Source organism: Vanellus vanellus (assembly GCF_965231255.1).
Source record: "Vanellus vanellus genome assembly, chromosome: 12".
Taxonomy (NCBI): Eukaryota; Metazoa; Chordata; class Aves; order Charadriiformes; family Charadriidae; genus Vanellus; species Vanellus vanellus.
Genome location: NC_138917.1, coordinates 12283728 through 12300459, shown reverse-complemented (window position 1 = coordinate 12300459; position 16732 = coordinate 12283728). Strand labels below are relative to the sequence as shown.

The following is a 16732-nucleotide window of genomic DNA, read 5'->3' as shown; positions in this document are numbered from 1 at the left end:
AAAACTGCAAATCTAAGAACCCAGACAGTTGCTGGGGCTTTCTAACTTCCGGCTGAGGTTAGCTTTTAAAACCTATGCCCTGAGTAGTAAATGTGTAAACTGTAAATCCTGACTGATAAATACCGGGCCCCACAAAATTCTGTGATAAGGATAATTTTCTCTATTCACCATTTCTTATCTCATGTGCATTCACTGAACTGTTGCTCTGAGCAGTGCCACTTGTCATAATGAGGAAGGATACAATAAAAGAGAAAAGTGAAATAGGGACAATGGAGTCTCCCAGTATTATTGTTGTTTTCTGGCATTATCCTCTTTCCTGTTCCAGCTGCTACCTTAAACAGGCTTCTGTTCGGCTTGAAGGACTGTTATGCATTCCATTTTTGTGGGAGTACAACAGCTCAAACCTTTAAAATGGGGGTTCTATGGTCTCTCCAGATATTTCTGTCCCTTGCTTATGCCTACCCTAATGCTCATGCATACACATACCAAGTTCATTCAGGGAACTTACTTGTCTGAAAAAGTGACTATATTTCATAAACATAATCTTCACCATAATGAACTCCCTGAATTAACTCATGCAGTCATACAAGCACCATCACCATTGCCAGGGAGAAGAGCTGGGACTACAGCAGACCGGGTGTACATCAGCTTGAGATATTGGGGAAACAACCTCATAGGCCCCTTCGTTCATCCTGTGTAGTGCCTAGAAACACTAAAAAGCAGTAGACAGTTGCTTTGAATCTGTGCACTCTGATAAAAAGTCAGTACAAACTTCAAAGATCAAAAAGCAAAATGGAGATTTCAAACCAATAAATATATATGTGTATATACAGCAAATGCTCCTTGCAATAATTTACAATTCACAAGTAATTTCACAAGCACAAAAGTATGTTGAATAACCAAGACATGGCTCCCCATGTTAATGTTTCACTTCCATTGAAGAATACGCTGGAGTCCGTCCAGCATGTAAAAGCTGTGAGAAATGCAGGCTGAAAAAGCTTAAACAGAAGTTAAAAAGAAGCTGGCTGTTTTGAGAAGGAGAAAAGAAAAAGGAATAGGCAGGTCTTCAAACAGCCAGGATGTTGAATTTTAGAAGACAATGACCAAAGGATGGGGTACTGCTGTCCAAGTGGCTCTTTCACGTTTCATAGCTGCACCATGTGCTAAGAGTTCAAAGGAACCAAAGACACTCAGAATTTTCTCAACTAGCATCTAAAATTGTTTTAGACTCTCTCCTGCCATAACACTGCTTTGCTAGAATTAAATCTTAACTACAAAACTGAAAACATAATGGAAATCTGGTTGTTTTCCCTTTTAAGCTTGTCTGGCATAAAAAAATAAACTCAGGAAGAAAATAAAATTAAATAATCTTCCCTACCACCCCCCCTCCATCAAGAATGAGGGACACAGTCTTTCAGTGCTCATCGTGTGGTTATAATTGATTTGATTTTTATCTGTTCTAAGTTATCATGTAAGTTCTGAAAGTAATTATTCAATTGCTTTGGAACTCTGAAACTTCTCTGGTAGGTTTTTTGTTAATTTTCTATAAATAAATACCAGGCTTCTCTGTTTCACTATTCCAAATTCACAGTTAATGGTCTAGTGCTACAAGAATAATGCCAATAGTAAATGATTGTTCAAACCTTGCACACACTATCACCCACAACCCAGTTTCTCACATCAACCTTGAATTTATCCATCATCCAATTAAATAACTAAATCAGTGAGCACATATAGCCGCAGTTACAGAAGCATGGCTCTGACACTAACTCATCCATACATTTTTTCATATTCCTTATATTTTTTGCTTTCATAGTGCACATAAATTCACATACAGATAGCTCAACAGAACTCTAACTCAGCAGCGAATTTACAAGACAGTAAAAATGGCTTATGTTACTGTTAGCATATCATTTTCAGTATTCAAGGTTTAGCAAAATTAAGATCACACAAAAGTAGTCTCATTGCTTTCTACTGGTTTTTGAAGAGTGTTCTGATCGCAAAAAATAACTAGGTTCTTCTTTAACAGTCAAAAATATTAAAATTTTCAGTCCCAAAGCAGTGTTCCCAGAGAAATCGATAAATTAACATGTATTTTAAAAAGGAAGCACGAACAGAATATACTTGGAACATACTTACAAAGTTCTGATCTTCCGAAGTAAAAAAAGTGTATAGAGAATAAAAACAGGTCTATTTTTGAACTGCATGTCTTTAAAGTGTTCTCAGGCATCTCCTCAGGACTGGTGCTGTTTGTAGGACAATACTGGAGACACTGGCAGAACTGGTGATATTGGAGTTGTAGTCAACACCTGATTCTGGAACACAAACATTTTAATCCTACCAAACACCCAAAGAAAGATAAGTAGAATGCTGACATACTGGATCCAGGCAAATTTAATCATTTCCCAAAATCCTGGCTGATATTTAAAGAAAGTCAAGGAATGTTAACGAAGAAGCTTCTGATACTACCACTGCAATAACTAAACAAAGGAACTCAGAGGTGGAAAGGCACAAAACTTATTGGACATTAGTTTGTGCGGCAAATGCAAAGCCTTTGAACCATGGAAGCCCCTAAAAGCCTTTTACCATAGTATGTAATAAAAGCTGCAAAAATGTCTGTCCTAGAAGACATTTAAACCAATTCCATGGAAAGTGCCTATTTAGTCCCTGACTCATGGGAAGTAGTTATGAGTACTACTCAGGTAGGTAAACAAACCTCTTAAGAAATGTGCTCCACACAGATCCTTTTAAACGTAGGCTTGTTTTTGTCTGAGAAAATGAGTGAAGAATGTAATGAATGAAGAATTATTTTTTAGAAGAAAAATTTCAGGGCTGTCTGCGCATGTAACAGATTTGCCACATCCACTGAGGAGTTATTATTTGGTGAGCTTACCATGCATACAGATTTCTCATGATTTGCTTTAGGCCACAGAATACACTATCATGTTTTGCTAGCAGCATCCCTGACAGACTGGGACAGAAGGTACTGCAGGAGCAAAGCAAGACACTTACTAAGGATATTCACTGTGAATGGCTAAGAAGCTGCCTTAAAGGCCAGTTAAGTAAGGCTGAAAAGCAACAGAGGTTCCCAGTAGAAAACGGCAAAAAGTGGTTATGCAAGCAGAAGCATCTGGAGGAACAGGCAAACAGAACTACAGCATTTGCTTAGCTAACAAAGGAAAAGTTTAGCAGCAAGTCTACAAGAAAACAGTTTTCATTTGGCCTATATGTGAAGGCCCAAATAACACAACCCCAGTTATGTCACAGTTTATGCAGTCTTCAAAGGATATAAGATAACTTCCACTGGGTAACGAATAGTGGCATTAATGATAAATGGTGTATCTGTTGCTCTTCCAGTCATCCAAACAGGGTTGGGATCTGAAAAGACTGTTGTCACTAAAATGGGGAAAAGAAACATCCAGGTTAAGGGGCTTTTCAGTCTTAACACAGAACTCAAATCCTCACAGAACAGCTGCCATTACGCTAACTACTGCTGTCCTGTAATTCACAGCTACACATTCAGGCTTACCGTTTCTTTCCCAATATGCTGCAATGATATTTGTTAGATCATAGTCACTCGCAAAAGGACTTGTGCCATTGACCACAGATACCTATTACAACAAGGAGATACTTGCATTATTTGTCTGCTCTTCAAGAAAGTAATTCTACCAGGTTTCTTATGCAAAGTAACCATGCCTTTGAAGGAATGCACATAAACATCAGACGGAACATCTTGGCAGAATAACCTCTTCCACCGTTCAGTCTAACAAGAAAACACCAGTTTCAAAGTTCTAGGGTCTACTCTGTGCAGGAGTACAAATAGTCAGGGTGTCACCTACGGTACTACGAGGACAAGGTGGTGGGGAAGGAACGGATGAGGAAGGAAAAAAAGTTTCCTCACATTGTATCTGGTATCCAGTCCACAATAGTTAAGTAATTGCCTCTGGTTCAATTTTAGGTCTCCATTTGTGTAGAGCTGAGACCCTGGCACAGGAGAGAAAAACTGAAGAAAAGCCATGCTCTGCATCACAAGTGTTGACATTCTCTGAAATGGTGAACAGGAGAAAAGAGAATTTAGGGAAAGGGGGGAAAACACAATGCACTTTTCTACCTCTTTGCATCTACAGATTTTCTGCATGGATTTGATTTTTTTCTGACTCACAAGTTTCAGATCATAATATTAGTCTAAACAAGGGAACACCAAATAAGAAACATGAATTGCTTTTTTTTTTTTTTCGGTGAACTACCTTAGTCGTCAGTTAGCTAACTTTATAAACCAAAGTTCCACAAGAGATTCAGTGAAGTCCAACAGTCTGTGGCTAACGACAGAAAGATTTGACTTGCTGTAATGTGTGAAAAGCGGCAAGATGGCTAAACATATTCATTGGAGACACACTTTAAAATACTCAGCAGTCAAAGCTAGCTAAGGACTCCTGCCCTGCAATAAGGACTAAACAAGGAAGTTCCTTAGCCCTTATCAACCACTCAATCTAAAGGAAAATTTTCACATTTACTGTAAAACAAAGGTGGTGCGAATATCCGAACTTTCTGTGATACTAATCACTGACCTAATACTTCAGCACAACTTTAGGACTGGTGGGCTTTACTTTGGGCCTCATAGGTTTAAGAATGTTTTTTACACCACACAGCTATGCTTGCTAAGCTTGTCCATCAGCAATCAGCAAGAGTCTCTCGGATAAACTAAGCCTAATCTCCCGAGTAAAACAAGTTCTTGTCTGCGTGGCTGCATCCAACACAGGTCTATATTATTGCACCTTTCAGATGCATCCATGGGTTCTCTGTGCACTAGTGCTTTACTCACTGCTTTAGGTATTAATTGCACTGTCACTGCAGATACAATGGCAGCAGAATTTTTTCCCGTCTCCCCTTCTTCCCCCTCCCAGTTACAAAATACAGAAGAACCTGGAAGAAGACTACCATTGCTTCAAGAGCTGTTAAGTAAGCAAAATGTATAGAGTTTTAGGCTGCTGCAACAGCCTGCCCCTCCACCTCAGAAAACTAACTGGTTATGTCAAGACACAGCAGGATGTAAGAATGCACATCCTTCTGCCTACTGCAAGACTCAGTTATGCCACCGATACCCACTGTTGCACATCTCTGTCCTCTATGCTACACTACAACCCAAGAGAATACACAACTTCAAAAAAATCCCCCAAAAACCTAACAAAACATATCAAAATACACAACAGAGCTAGATGAGGAATGACCCAGCAGAGGAGGAGAAAATTAAATATTTGTTAGTAAAATAAATCTTTTAGCTAGGAATTTCAAATGTGGAAAGGTTCTTTCATCCTTTGCATAACCACTACTGGAATATTACACCTGGTCTATATATCACAACAAATAAACCTAAAAATGCTCACATAAAGCTGGTAGGAAAAGAGTAGAATCAGCTGAACACCAACTACATGCTCTGTAGGTTGTAGTGGAAGTTCCAATTTAAAATGCAACTGATCCATTTTGCCATCTTGATTTTTGTCCTCTTCTCTAGCCTAAAAGAATCAATGAGAATTTTTTTTTAAAGATGGGAACTTCTGTTAAAAACAAAAAAGGTAAAACCCCAGTGGATCTCCACAACTGCAGCATGCACATACTAAGGAAGCAAATAAACTGCCTAGTTAGGAAAGCAATAAAAAGCTGCTTGACTTTATATATAGACACAGGACTAGAGACAAGCAAGAAGCCTGCCATTTTGTCTGTTATACAATGTGTCATACGCCCCCCAGGGAGCGAAAGCTCATCAGACTCTTCAAGGTCTCTTCTGCCCTATGCCGCTCCAACCATCTCCCCTGCATGCTGCAAATCGTGCTTTAGTGCTGGATCTTCTGTCACATCCTGTGTGAACGTGTGACTGACAGTCAGGCTTTTGCCTTTTGCCATTGCAGGCTGCCTCTTAATGGCCTCTGCATGCCAATTCCTGGTTGTGAGCCAAGGCTTGCGACATGTCTGTGCCACGAACGCCCAGCACTTCAGCTATTTGCAAGCATAACAGGACTCGTAAAAAAGGTAACACAGGAAAATAACTGCCACTGTTGAATCCCAGAAGGAACAAAGGCTGCAGGGCAGAGGCTATGTGCTTTAGAAAGCACACACCTGTTTTGAAAGCAGGGCTGCCTACCAATGCCTGCAAACTTCAGATCGTGATAAGGGACATGGTTTAATGGTAGACTTGGCAGCGTTAACAGTGGGACTCGATGATCTTAAGGGTCTTTTCCAACCTAAACGATTCTATGATTCTGTAACACTGAGAAGGATTAAAACCGGACCGGTTAAAAACCATTTGTCCCAAGCAAATTTTGCTGTGAGGTGCGAGGTTAGGCGGGAAGCTGCTGCTACCTGAAGGCAGCGGCGCACGACAGGCCGCTTGCTTGCAGGCACCGCCAACCCCCGTCCCTGCTCCCTCTCTCCAGCCCTTCTTCCCACCACCGCCGCTGCGCCCGCCGCGGGCAGGCCTACCCACAGCAGCGGGACTCGCAGCCGGTCCTCCTGCAGCCTGTTGAACGCTGGAAACGTGCTCCACGCCAAGAAGCTGCCCGGGCCGGGCCCGATGGTGGCCACGAAGAGCACCTCGTACTGGAACCGCACACTGGGCTGCTCCAGGTACGAGCTCTGCTTCAGCCAGAAACCTGCAGGCAGAGACAGCACCAAGCCTCAGGACCGCACCGCGCCGGGCCGGGCCGGGCAGGACCGGGTGGGGTCGGGTGGAGCGGCGCTCACCGTGGCTCCGGTAGGCCACCAGCAGCGGCGGCACGTAGGTGAGCACCGTGATGAGCAACAGGGCCAACGCGGCGGCAGAGCAGAGCCCGGCCCGGTAGCGGGTGTGCAGCGCGGGATGGGAGAACAGCTCCACGGCGGCCATCGCCCGCCTCAGCCCGCGCCCTCACGCCGGCAACGGCGGGGCGCCGGACTGACGGGACGCCGAGCCTATCAGCGCGCCGGGGCACCGAGGGGGGAACGGGCGCGCCAGCCAATCAGCGCGCGCCGCTACACGCCAGGACGGAGGGCTGCGGTCAGGCGGGAGAGCGCCCGGTAAGGGCAGCGGTACGGAGCCGGAGGCAGCCGTCGCGGTAGCGGCGGAGCCCGCGGTGCGGCTTCGAGCACCCCGGAAAGGCCTCGTGCTCGTGCCAGGTGACTGCGCGCCCGGATACGCCAGCCCCGCCCCTCGCTGCCCCGGCCGGAAGCGCTTCTTTTCGGGCGGTTGCTAGGGAACGGGTGAGCCGGAAGTCCCGCCTGCCTAGCCCTGGCTGTTGTTGTTGTGACAGGGACCGTGACAGCGACAGGCCCGGCCGTCCGGCACGAGCCCCCGCCCGCCCGCACACGGGCCTCCCGCCGCTGGCTCCGCTTCCCGCCGGCCCGCACCATGAAGTGGATGTTCAAGGAGGACCACGCGCTGGGTAAGGGTGGGCCCGGGCCAGGCGCTGCCCGCCGGCGGCCCCGCCGCCCTCCGCCTCCTGTGCCGCCATCTGCCCCGCGGCCTCCCGGCTCTGCGCGCCCGGGTCGGCTCCCCGCGCCGTCCGTCTCGTCTCTGGGCGGACAGCCGCCTGCGGCCCTCGGCCAAGGGTGGCGCGATGCCCGGGGACGGCCTCCCTGGACAGCTGGAGACCCACCTTGGGGCGGGGGCAAGACAGTCGCGATCCCCGCAGGCTCCCGTCTCTGCGGGCGCTGCCCTCTCCCTCGAGGACACTGGCGGTACTATTACTATGCAGTGACTAATTACGAGTTTTGTTCGCAGAGCACAGATGTGTCGAGTCGGCAAAAATCCGAGCCAAATACCCTGACCGTGTCCCGGTGAGTAACCACACCAGCTTCCTCTGAGTGCTTAGAGGCAAAGGTGGATAAGCGGTTTCCATCCTGCTCTCTCTTCTTTGATCAGATCCTACTAAGTAAAGTCACCTTCCTTTTTGTGCCCTTAGATGTTCTAAAGAGGTCCCAAACACGTCTAACTAATGCAATATTCCTTCCTCTGCCCCTGTGCATATTGACAAGTAAGCAAGAGGGCCTGACTTTCTAAACACTTTCCAGGCATGTTTATGGTTTCTCAGTGTCCTGGTTTCTTCTAATGGCAATTATATCCCAGCAAATACTTTCAGTGTCTTGAGGATTCATTCTATGCCTGATCCCAAGAAAGATCATAAATTCTTTAAACCTTGCCAGTCTCCTATCCTGGTATATGAGGAAGGCAATTTTCCATCATGTATTCCATGCCTGTAACCAGTCTTACCATGGTGAATCTCCCCGTGCAAACCCTATTGCTTGAAGAGCCAGTGCAAGTGGTGACCCCTCCTTTCTGCATTAATACCTACCTGTCTGCTAAATAGTGAATGACCTCTCTTCTTCACTCCGCAATCCCTTTTATCATGTTTCAGTCAGTGGAATGACCACACTTCACATCCTTATGTAACAGTTAGCAACACGTCCACATTCTCAACTTACCTGCTTGTGAGTAAAATTTCCCACGTCCCATCTGACCACACGCCAGTTAGTGCCACTCCTATCTGACCTCTTGGTAAATGACTTATCCATTAGACAGCATAGCCCAGAGAAGAACCTCTAATCCCACTGATTTTCTCTGCTGCTGAGTTGCACCTAGTCACAGCATCCTCTCCAGCTGCAGTCTGGCAAGCAGATCTGATCTTTGCCATTCTCTGCTTGGCTAACTACCCCCTCCTATATAGACTGTAACATGCCAGTGACTGTACACCTCCAGAGATATCCATTTGTCCATTCCAAAAATATCTCTCATAACCCTAGGGGAAAAAGAGAGTGAAACTCACAGTGTGAATCCGAATTACACGATGCTGTATCGGGAGTGGACAGCAAGGGGTGGATGGATACAGAAATTAAATCTCAAATCGCAGTGCGATGCTTTGTCTGGGCTGATACATGTTTTCTGCTTGATGATTCAGATTGAGCCACGTACCTTTCACAAAATAGTTGGCATCAAATATATTTTTGACATGTAATACTCAAAAGTGTTTTTCAGACTCAATGTATGTTTCCTGCTTTCCAGGTTATAGCCTGCATCCAGCGACATAGGTCAAAGTGACTTCAATTCTTAGCTGCTGTTATCTGTCAACCTGGATTTAGAGACGTTTCAGTGGTTCAAACCTATTAAGACAATATATGGACAGCCTGCCTCTGTCCTAGGCTAGACCTTTTAGGAATAAAATGGGAGGTGAAAGAAATTCATGCTTGCTAAGCTCTGCAATTTTAAATTTGCCCAGGGAATCAAGTGGTCTAAGGGTTAAAGCTATCTATAAGTTTTACTAGAAGCAGTTCATGAACAGCCTTGACTTCCAGTTATGACAGTTTCTGCATTATGAAGCTAAAATGCCTAGTGTGTTATTGTAATCTTAAAAAAAAAAAAAAAAAAAAAAAGTATCAGTTGTTAAGGCTTCAATATTCCCTTCAGGCTGTTCTTGGTCCTCTTTACAGTTCCCGCCTACTAAATTGCAGCTACTATGCCCTCCTTCTGTTGCTGTAGGCAGAGCTGAAGAAACTATAAGGAAAACCCTCTCCAGATCATAAGATAGCATATTTTATAAATTTACTTGAGCATTACCTGTATGCTGTAGCAATGGAGAACACACAGCTAAGGAATGGAGACACCGGAACTTCTTGTAAGCCTTATTTCCTCATGTGCTGCATTTTTCCTTCAAGAAATAGCCTGTGAGGAGCAATACGTGTCAGGTCCTTTCCACAAGTAATACTTAATTCTCCTTCCTCATGTACCTGTTGCTTTTTGTTTGGTTTTGTTTGTGGCCATCTTCCTGTAGTCAATTTCTAATTTCCTAATGTACAAAGAAAGATACTCTAATGCCAGTTCAGCATAACACAGAGCAGAGAATAGCATCAGTGAGTTGTACCTTGACAACAATAATGCCATGGGAAGAAACAATATACCTTAGAGGGAAGAAACAATATACCTTAGAGTGCAGTTATATTCAGAATAACATGTTAAAAAAAAAATCTGTTTTCCAGTGCAAAAATCAGTATGTTATTGCAGACTTGAGTCTACAGACATCCTAAAATAGTGATTGACATAGGCAGTCTTTTTTTCAAAGTTGCAAACAAAAGCCTGTTGATGCTGCAAACATCATCTTACCTTGGCATCTCTGCTTGGGTTCCTACCTGCTTTCAGGTACCCAACGCTCCCAGTATAGGCAGAGAATAGCCAAGTTTCTATGGTGGCCTAGCAGCATAAGCATGGGTTGTGATTTTTTAATCATTATTAGTATTAGTTATTTTATTTTTTTCCTTATGGCCTACATATCCCATCTGGTTATCATTCATATATAGCTAAAACCTACACTTTATTAGTATGGCTTCACTGTCATCCTGTAACTTCATCCAGTCAACTGAAGCTGTAATCATATAGTTTTCAACATCAGATGCATACACTGCTGGATTATCTGGCGGTATAAGTCTGGTACAGCAGAGGCACACAGACAAGATCACATCGCAGCGCCTTTCTGGTGATTTGGTGGAGTGCTTAACTGGCATCCTTGACAGGCCAGCTGGTATTCCAGCGCATACTGCAGCCACGCTTCGTTTCTCTTTCTTGAGGCATTGTTGAGCCTGGCTGAAATGCTTGGTAGCTGGCTGTGGGAAGTCAGTAACATTGCCAGATTAATTATAGAAATTCAGAGAGAATGGATGTCAAATCAAAAGCAGTAAAGTACTGTAAAAAAAAAATGAACATGTGGTCTATGGCTGACTAGAACCTTGCATTGTACCACAGTTGGCACTGCAACTCTGGCAGAGTTTTGATGGTATTCCGATGTAACGTGGCTTCTTCAGCTCTGCACTGAGCTACCTGAGGTATGCATGTGCCTCTCTCTGCTTAGCATAACAGCTTCTGATTTACTGGTACATGTTGTGTAACGGTACAGGATGCTGCACGGATGAATACATAAAACTTCAGGGAGACAAAAAAAAATCAATGAATACTCTGCTGCTCTAGATAGAAGCCTGAGAGCCATTTTGGCATCTCTGGCTTGTGCACAACAGATGAAATGGCAGATTAGATATTAGACTAGGTTGGTGGTTCTCCCTCCCAGTTACCTAAATACTGGGGTTTTTTAGCTTCAGTGTTACTGAAATCTATTTCTAATATTTCTTCCTGTTCTTTTCTTTTGCTATACACCGTATCAAGGCAGCTGGTTCTGCCATCTGTTAGGAGCAACTTGGGACATTGTTTAAAGAAGACGGTTTAAGTTGGGAGGGTGGAGGTGGTGTATGTATTAAACCAGTATTTCTTCATATTGTGTGATTTTATTTAGTCATACAACAATTCAAAAGAGGATAAGGCATGCATGTTGCAAACTATAATTCTGTGTAACACAAGATTTCAAGCAATGATGGTCACATTTGCATGTCCTGTGAGGAGCAGCTAAGGACTCTGGGTTTGTCTAGTTTGGAGAAAAGGATGCTGATGGGTGACCTCATTGCCCACTGCAGCTTCCTGAGGAGAAGACACAGACAGGGAGGTCCTGAGCTCTTCTCCCTGGTACCCAGTGACAGGACGTGTGGGAATGATGCAAAGCTGCATCAGGGGATGGTCAGACTTGACATGAGGAGGCATTTCTTTACCACGAGGGTGTTCAGGCACTGGAACAGGCTGCCTGGAGAGGTGGTCGATGCCCCAAGCCTGTCAGTGTTTAGGAGGCATTTGGACAATGCCCTTAATAACATACTTTAATTTTTGGCCAGCCCTGAAGTGGTCAGGCAGCTGGACTAGATGGTCGTTGTAGGTCCCTTGCAACTGAAATATTCTGTTCTACTCTTTTTTTACATTGTGATAGTGACAAAACCAAAATAAGCAGTATTTGTACAAAGGGAATGCATTTCCTCAGATCACCTGCCATTGCTCAGGTACCAGCACTGCGGTCTAGTTGAATTTTTCATTACTCCAGTACCGATGAATGGGGCAAGGAAGGAATATGGTTAAATGGATTCCTCCATTTGTTACTGTCAACTGGGGCAAGTGAGAAGACAGAAGTTCTGGACTCCTTCCTTCAATCACCAGTTACTTTAAGGGCAGTAGCGCAGACAAGCCACTCCTAAACCTTAACTTTACAAGCTGCCTGTGCTTTGAATGTCTCAGCAGATGCCAGTTCCTCTCTTGGCCCTGCTCCCCAAGCTTTTGTTGCAGAATGCACCATTTTTGGAGAGCACACATGGGGAACTTCAGAACATTTTGAAAATTAGCCATATTTAAGCACAACGAGACATTATTGTCCTAGTATGAATAACACTGTCCACAGTGCAGTAATTTCATATTATCGGTGTACAAAGAGTTAAAATATGCATATACTTTCCCGTCACAGGTTTCTTTTAGGCATGTTGCATCTTTTTACCCCATGACTGTCAACCTTGGGCAAAGGAATTTTTGAGCCATTGTGTATATAAATGTAGGTTTTGGTGCAGTTGTAAAATCAGGTTTTTCAGTGCTGAGGCAGTCCTACCTCTCATTTGGGTGCAGTCAAGAAAGCACTTTGTTCCTCCCCTCTACTCACTGTTGTAAGCCTGTACCAGCAAGCGATTTACCGAGCTGTCTGTTCATACCAATCCTGAAAAGCCTGACCTTCACCCCTGCGCTTTACAGGTCATAGTGGAGAAAGTCTCAGGATCTCAGATTGTCGATATTGACAAGAGGAAGTACTTAGTTCCATCTGACATCACCGTGGCCCAGTTCATGTGGATCATCAGGAAGAGGATTCAACTGCCATCTGAGAAAGCAATATTCCTCTTTGTAGACAAGACTGTCCCACAATCCAGGTAAGAGGTTATTCACTTGGTATTCAGAACCATTTCAGCAAACCTGTGTGTATCAGGGACAGTAACTCCCCTCTTTGAAGCTTATTTGGTGATTTTTAGGTGTTTGTTTACGTCTTAATCGTGAGTTTGATAAACATCTTATTTCTTGAGCTAGGCTGAAAGGAAAGCTGACTGAAAAATATATGATGATTTACTTCCATGGCAAGAGGGGTGGGCTCTGGAGTTATTATGATATCTTTGGTTGACTGCAAGAACATTTACATCATCAATGCCAAAAAAATAATCATTCTCAATGTAACAAAAAAGTTGCATGTTAAATACTCAAAAGCAAATGCCATAAATTATTCTGAAAAACCATTAACCTGTCAGCTCACAAAGAAATTACATACTAGTTGCTGTTACTTGTTTTAAAAATTACTTATTTTTTTTTTTTTATAAACATGAAATGCAAAATGACTATAGAAAGGTTTCATTGTTGTCTGCTACATACAGAATAATGTATAGTAGAAGCAGCAACTACAACTGCTTCCTATATGAGATACTTCAATAGTATTTGAGGAAGTAGTACATCATGATGTAATATTATTCTAATCCTTACCTGTGTAACAGTAACAGTCCCTCCAGGCAACCTGTCTAGACTCAGGAATATTTTTATTTACTTTGTGATACAAATAGGGACCTGCGAGAACCATCTTTTTCTGTTTGCTTTCTTCTAAGAGTATTAGGAGTGCCTATATGTCATCTTCTTAACAGTGCTGTAGAACTGCCGGGAACAGGAAAGAAAAAGAAAGGGCACATTGCCTCATCTCACGTTTACGATGAGATGTCATTTCTGCTGGAAAAATAGGGCCTTGAACTTTCAATATTGATGCAAAAATGGTAACTTGTTAACAGATAACCAAAAAACTAATCTGTTAATGGCTCTGCTCCTCTCGTAGGCTGACTTTATTACATAGACTGCTAACTCTTGACATCCTTCCCTCCTCATTCAGAAGTTTATCTACTACTCAGCAGTTCCTTTCTATTTCAAGTACTGCCTGCAACTCTTCCCAGCTCCTTTGTTGGGTAAAAAGCCACTGTTGTTTTCCCTGTCACTCACGTTCAGTCTGCACCTTTCAGTTAACTAGCCCTTTCTCAGTCCTGGGAAGTCAGAGGAAGGTGAGCTGAGGCAGCGTCATTTGTGCAGCTGTCTGATGTCAGCTGCCTGTTTCATCTGTAGATGATCAGAGCAGTTGTACCGGCCAAGTAATCGTTTGTGTTTCTTCTTGTTTTCAAAATACAGACATTGCCCTAAAGACTACAATTGGTTAGACTGTGAAGGGCCACATACCTATTGCATTTAAGAAAATTTTCATTAGATCAAATATTCAAAACCTTATCCACTAAAAAAGCACTAGTTTCTGGCTAACTTATAATTTATTGCCCACGCATTTTGGTACTAGCATTACTTAAGTCATCACTTTTTAACAATATAGAAAACAAAGCTTTTACTCCCCAAAGCAACCTGGACCTCAAAGAAACGGTCCAAAAAGCACAAGTTTGATAGACTGGAGACGAGCTGAACATTCACAACTACACTGGGTGGAGGGAGAAAGGAGGTTGCTCACACAACATGTTAATGCAGCTGCGTTCAAGGAAGGTGCCATCAGGCATCAATAATGGATGATTCAGAACCTGAAATACATCCAGTGACTAATTTCCAATAAAATAAGGAAGCATTCTGATAAACGCATTTGTGAAGAAGTAACAAAAACCTAGACACAGCAAAATGCTCCTGGGCTCTCTGCAAACTCAGGAGTCAACTGCTTTTCATAGATCCTCATGTTTGTATTTTAATTTCCACAGAGACTTAGAAGTGTTGGCTTTTATTAATCCTTGTTTATGTGAGGTTCTAACTGTTACAATTTGCAACTGTCACGATCCAAGCAAACCGTTTCTCTTTTCTCCCTTTCAAGCTTAACTATGGGACAACTTTATGAGAAGGAAAAGGATGAGGATGGATTCTTGTATGTTGCCTACAGTGGAGAGAACACATTTGGTTTCTGAATGGTGGGTCTTGGCTACTATACCATCCTGCTGTGTATCTTGTAAATAGCTGATCATTTTCTGTTCTGACATCCACAGAATTTCCTTCTATATACATGCATTTGTAACTGGATTTATTTCTTAATATATTGCTAGGTCTTGTTTTATTAGACTGTTAAATTATATAAAAAAAGTTTTGTTGGTTTTGTGCATTTTTTTTTTCTCATGGCTATGAATTCCCAGAGCCTCGCTCCTTTGGGGGATACATTTGATGACATTGATAAATAACAAAAAGTAGTTGGGCTATTAAAACATGAAAAGAAGAATATGCATTTATTCTGTTTTGAGGTGTTAGTTTAAGAAAAATAAAACCATTACATTAGTATTGGGAACACTGAATTTGCTAGCTTATCCTAAGCAGAAGCAAGATGCTGATCATGTTGAAATGAGCTAATATGTTCCTCTTTCTCAATTAACAAACACGTACAATAAAAATTCCTGTCACAAACAGGCAGTGCTGTCATTTCTTTACGTTAATTTTGGCCAGAAAGTTATATATCACATTTACTAGACACTATACAGCTGCTTATATTATTTACTAGACATTGTACAGCTTCTGAACCTTCAGCATGTGGATGACAATAGAAGGAAGAAACAAGGAAGTATCTGTAGGTTCCAGACCCAATAGCTTCAGAGCTACTCAGTCTCATCAGGAGAAGAGCTACACCTGCCCACAGGTTATCAATGGAGGGGTAAATACTGTGGGCTTTGGAAAGCAGGACCTAGGTGACAAAAGCATAGCATGTAAGGGAATGGCACCTAGGAGAAGGAATGATACAAATAGGAGATCAGAAAGCTGGAGAACTGGAAGGTATAATTCGTACATGAGTTATTGCAGAGAGAGAAATAATTGGTAAGGAGTTCAGATTAAAAAAAACAGTAGTTGTGTTACAGGTAATTACATAAATATACATGTTCTTTCCAAGTAAAAATTCTGTAGCTATTGAGATACTGTAAGGACATTACAGAACCAAGTATGTGAAAAAACAGCTTTACTATACAGCTGAGTGGTGTGGTTTACATGCCCAAGGAATGGGATGCCATGCAGAGGGACCTGGACAAGCTTGAGAAGCGGGCACATGTGAACCTCATGAGGTTCAACAAGGCCAAGTGCAAGGTCCTGCACCTGGGTCGGGGCAACCCCTGGTATCAATCCAGGCTGGGGGATGAAGGGATAGAGAGCAGCCCAGCCAAGAAGGACTTGGGGGTACTGGTGGATGAAAAGCTGGACATGAGCCAGCAGTGTGTGCTCACAGCCCAGGCGGCCAACCTTATCCTGGGTTGCATCAGAAGAAGCGTGACCAGCAGGTCAAGGGAGGCAATTCTCCCCCTCTACTCTGCTCTGGTGAGACCCCACCTCGAGTACTGCATCCAGCTCTGGAGCCCTCAGCACAGGAGAGACATGGACCTGTTGGACTGAGTCCAGAGGATGGCCACAAAAATGATCAGAGGGCTGGAACACCTCTCCTATGAGGATAGGCTGAGAGAGTTGGGGTTGTTCAGCCTGGAGAAGAAAAGGCTCTAGGGAGACCTTACTGTGGCCTTTCAGTACTTGAAGGGGGCTTAAAAGAAAGATGGGGACAGACTTTTTAATGGTTTTAAACTAAAAGAGGGTAGATTCAGACTAGATATAAGGAAGAACTTTTTTTCCTTGAGGGTGGTGAAATACTGGCACAGGTTGCCCAGAGAGATGGTAGATGCACTGTCTCTGGAAACATTCAAGGTCAGGTTGGACAGGGCTCTGAGCAACCTGACCTATTTGAAGATGTCCCTGCTCACTTCAAGGGGTTGGACTAGATGGCTTTTAAAGGTCCCTTCCAACCCCAACTGTTCTATGTATCTACTT

The 16732-nt window shown here is 43.3% G+C and overlaps 2 protein-coding genes across 2 annotated transcripts; one reads left to right on the top strand and one right to left on the bottom strand.

The window, feature by feature from the left end:
• Positions 1–1384: 1384 nt before the first annotated feature.
• Positions 1385–6880, bottom strand: TMEM231 (transmembrane protein 231; the record flags this gene model as incomplete). The annotated part of the gene is made up of 7 exons (XM_082489637.1): positions 1385–2424; positions 3291–3396; positions 3530–3611; positions 3902–4045; positions 5385–5513; positions 6478–6647; positions 6739–6880. 7 exons carry the CDS (start codon positions 6878–6880, stop codon positions 2235–2237), a joined length of 963 nt encoding a protein of 320 aa, XP_082345763.1. The 3' UTR covers positions 1385–2234.
• Positions 6881–7267: 387 nt separating this feature from the next.
• GABARAPL2 (GABA type A receptor associated protein like 2) lies at positions 7268–16732 on the top strand. The gene is made up of 4 exons (XM_082489132.1): positions 7268–7415; positions 7754–7809; positions 12629–12801; positions 14757–16732. The coding sequence occupies exons 1-4, from the start codon at positions 7382–7384 to the stop codon at positions 14845–14847; spliced, it is 354 nt and encodes a 117-aa protein (XP_082345258.1). The 5' UTR covers positions 7268–7381; the 3' UTR covers positions 14848–16732.

What these genes read in the sequence shown, in the direction of transcription:
- GABARAPL2 (XM_082489132.1), top strand. Translation starts at nt 7,382, where the DNA reads ATGAAGTGGATGTTCAAGGAGGACCACGCGCTGG. An exon ending in CAAGGAGGACCACGCGCTGG is followed by an intron (nt 7,416 to 7,753) that starts GTAAGGGTGGGC and finishes TTTTGTTCGCAG; the next exon opens with AGCACAGATGTGTCGAGTCG. An exon ending in AAGACTGTCCCACAATCCAG is followed by an intron (nt 12,802 to 14,756) that starts GTAAGAGGTTAT and finishes CTCCCTTTCAAG; the next exon opens with CTTAACTATGGGACAACTTT.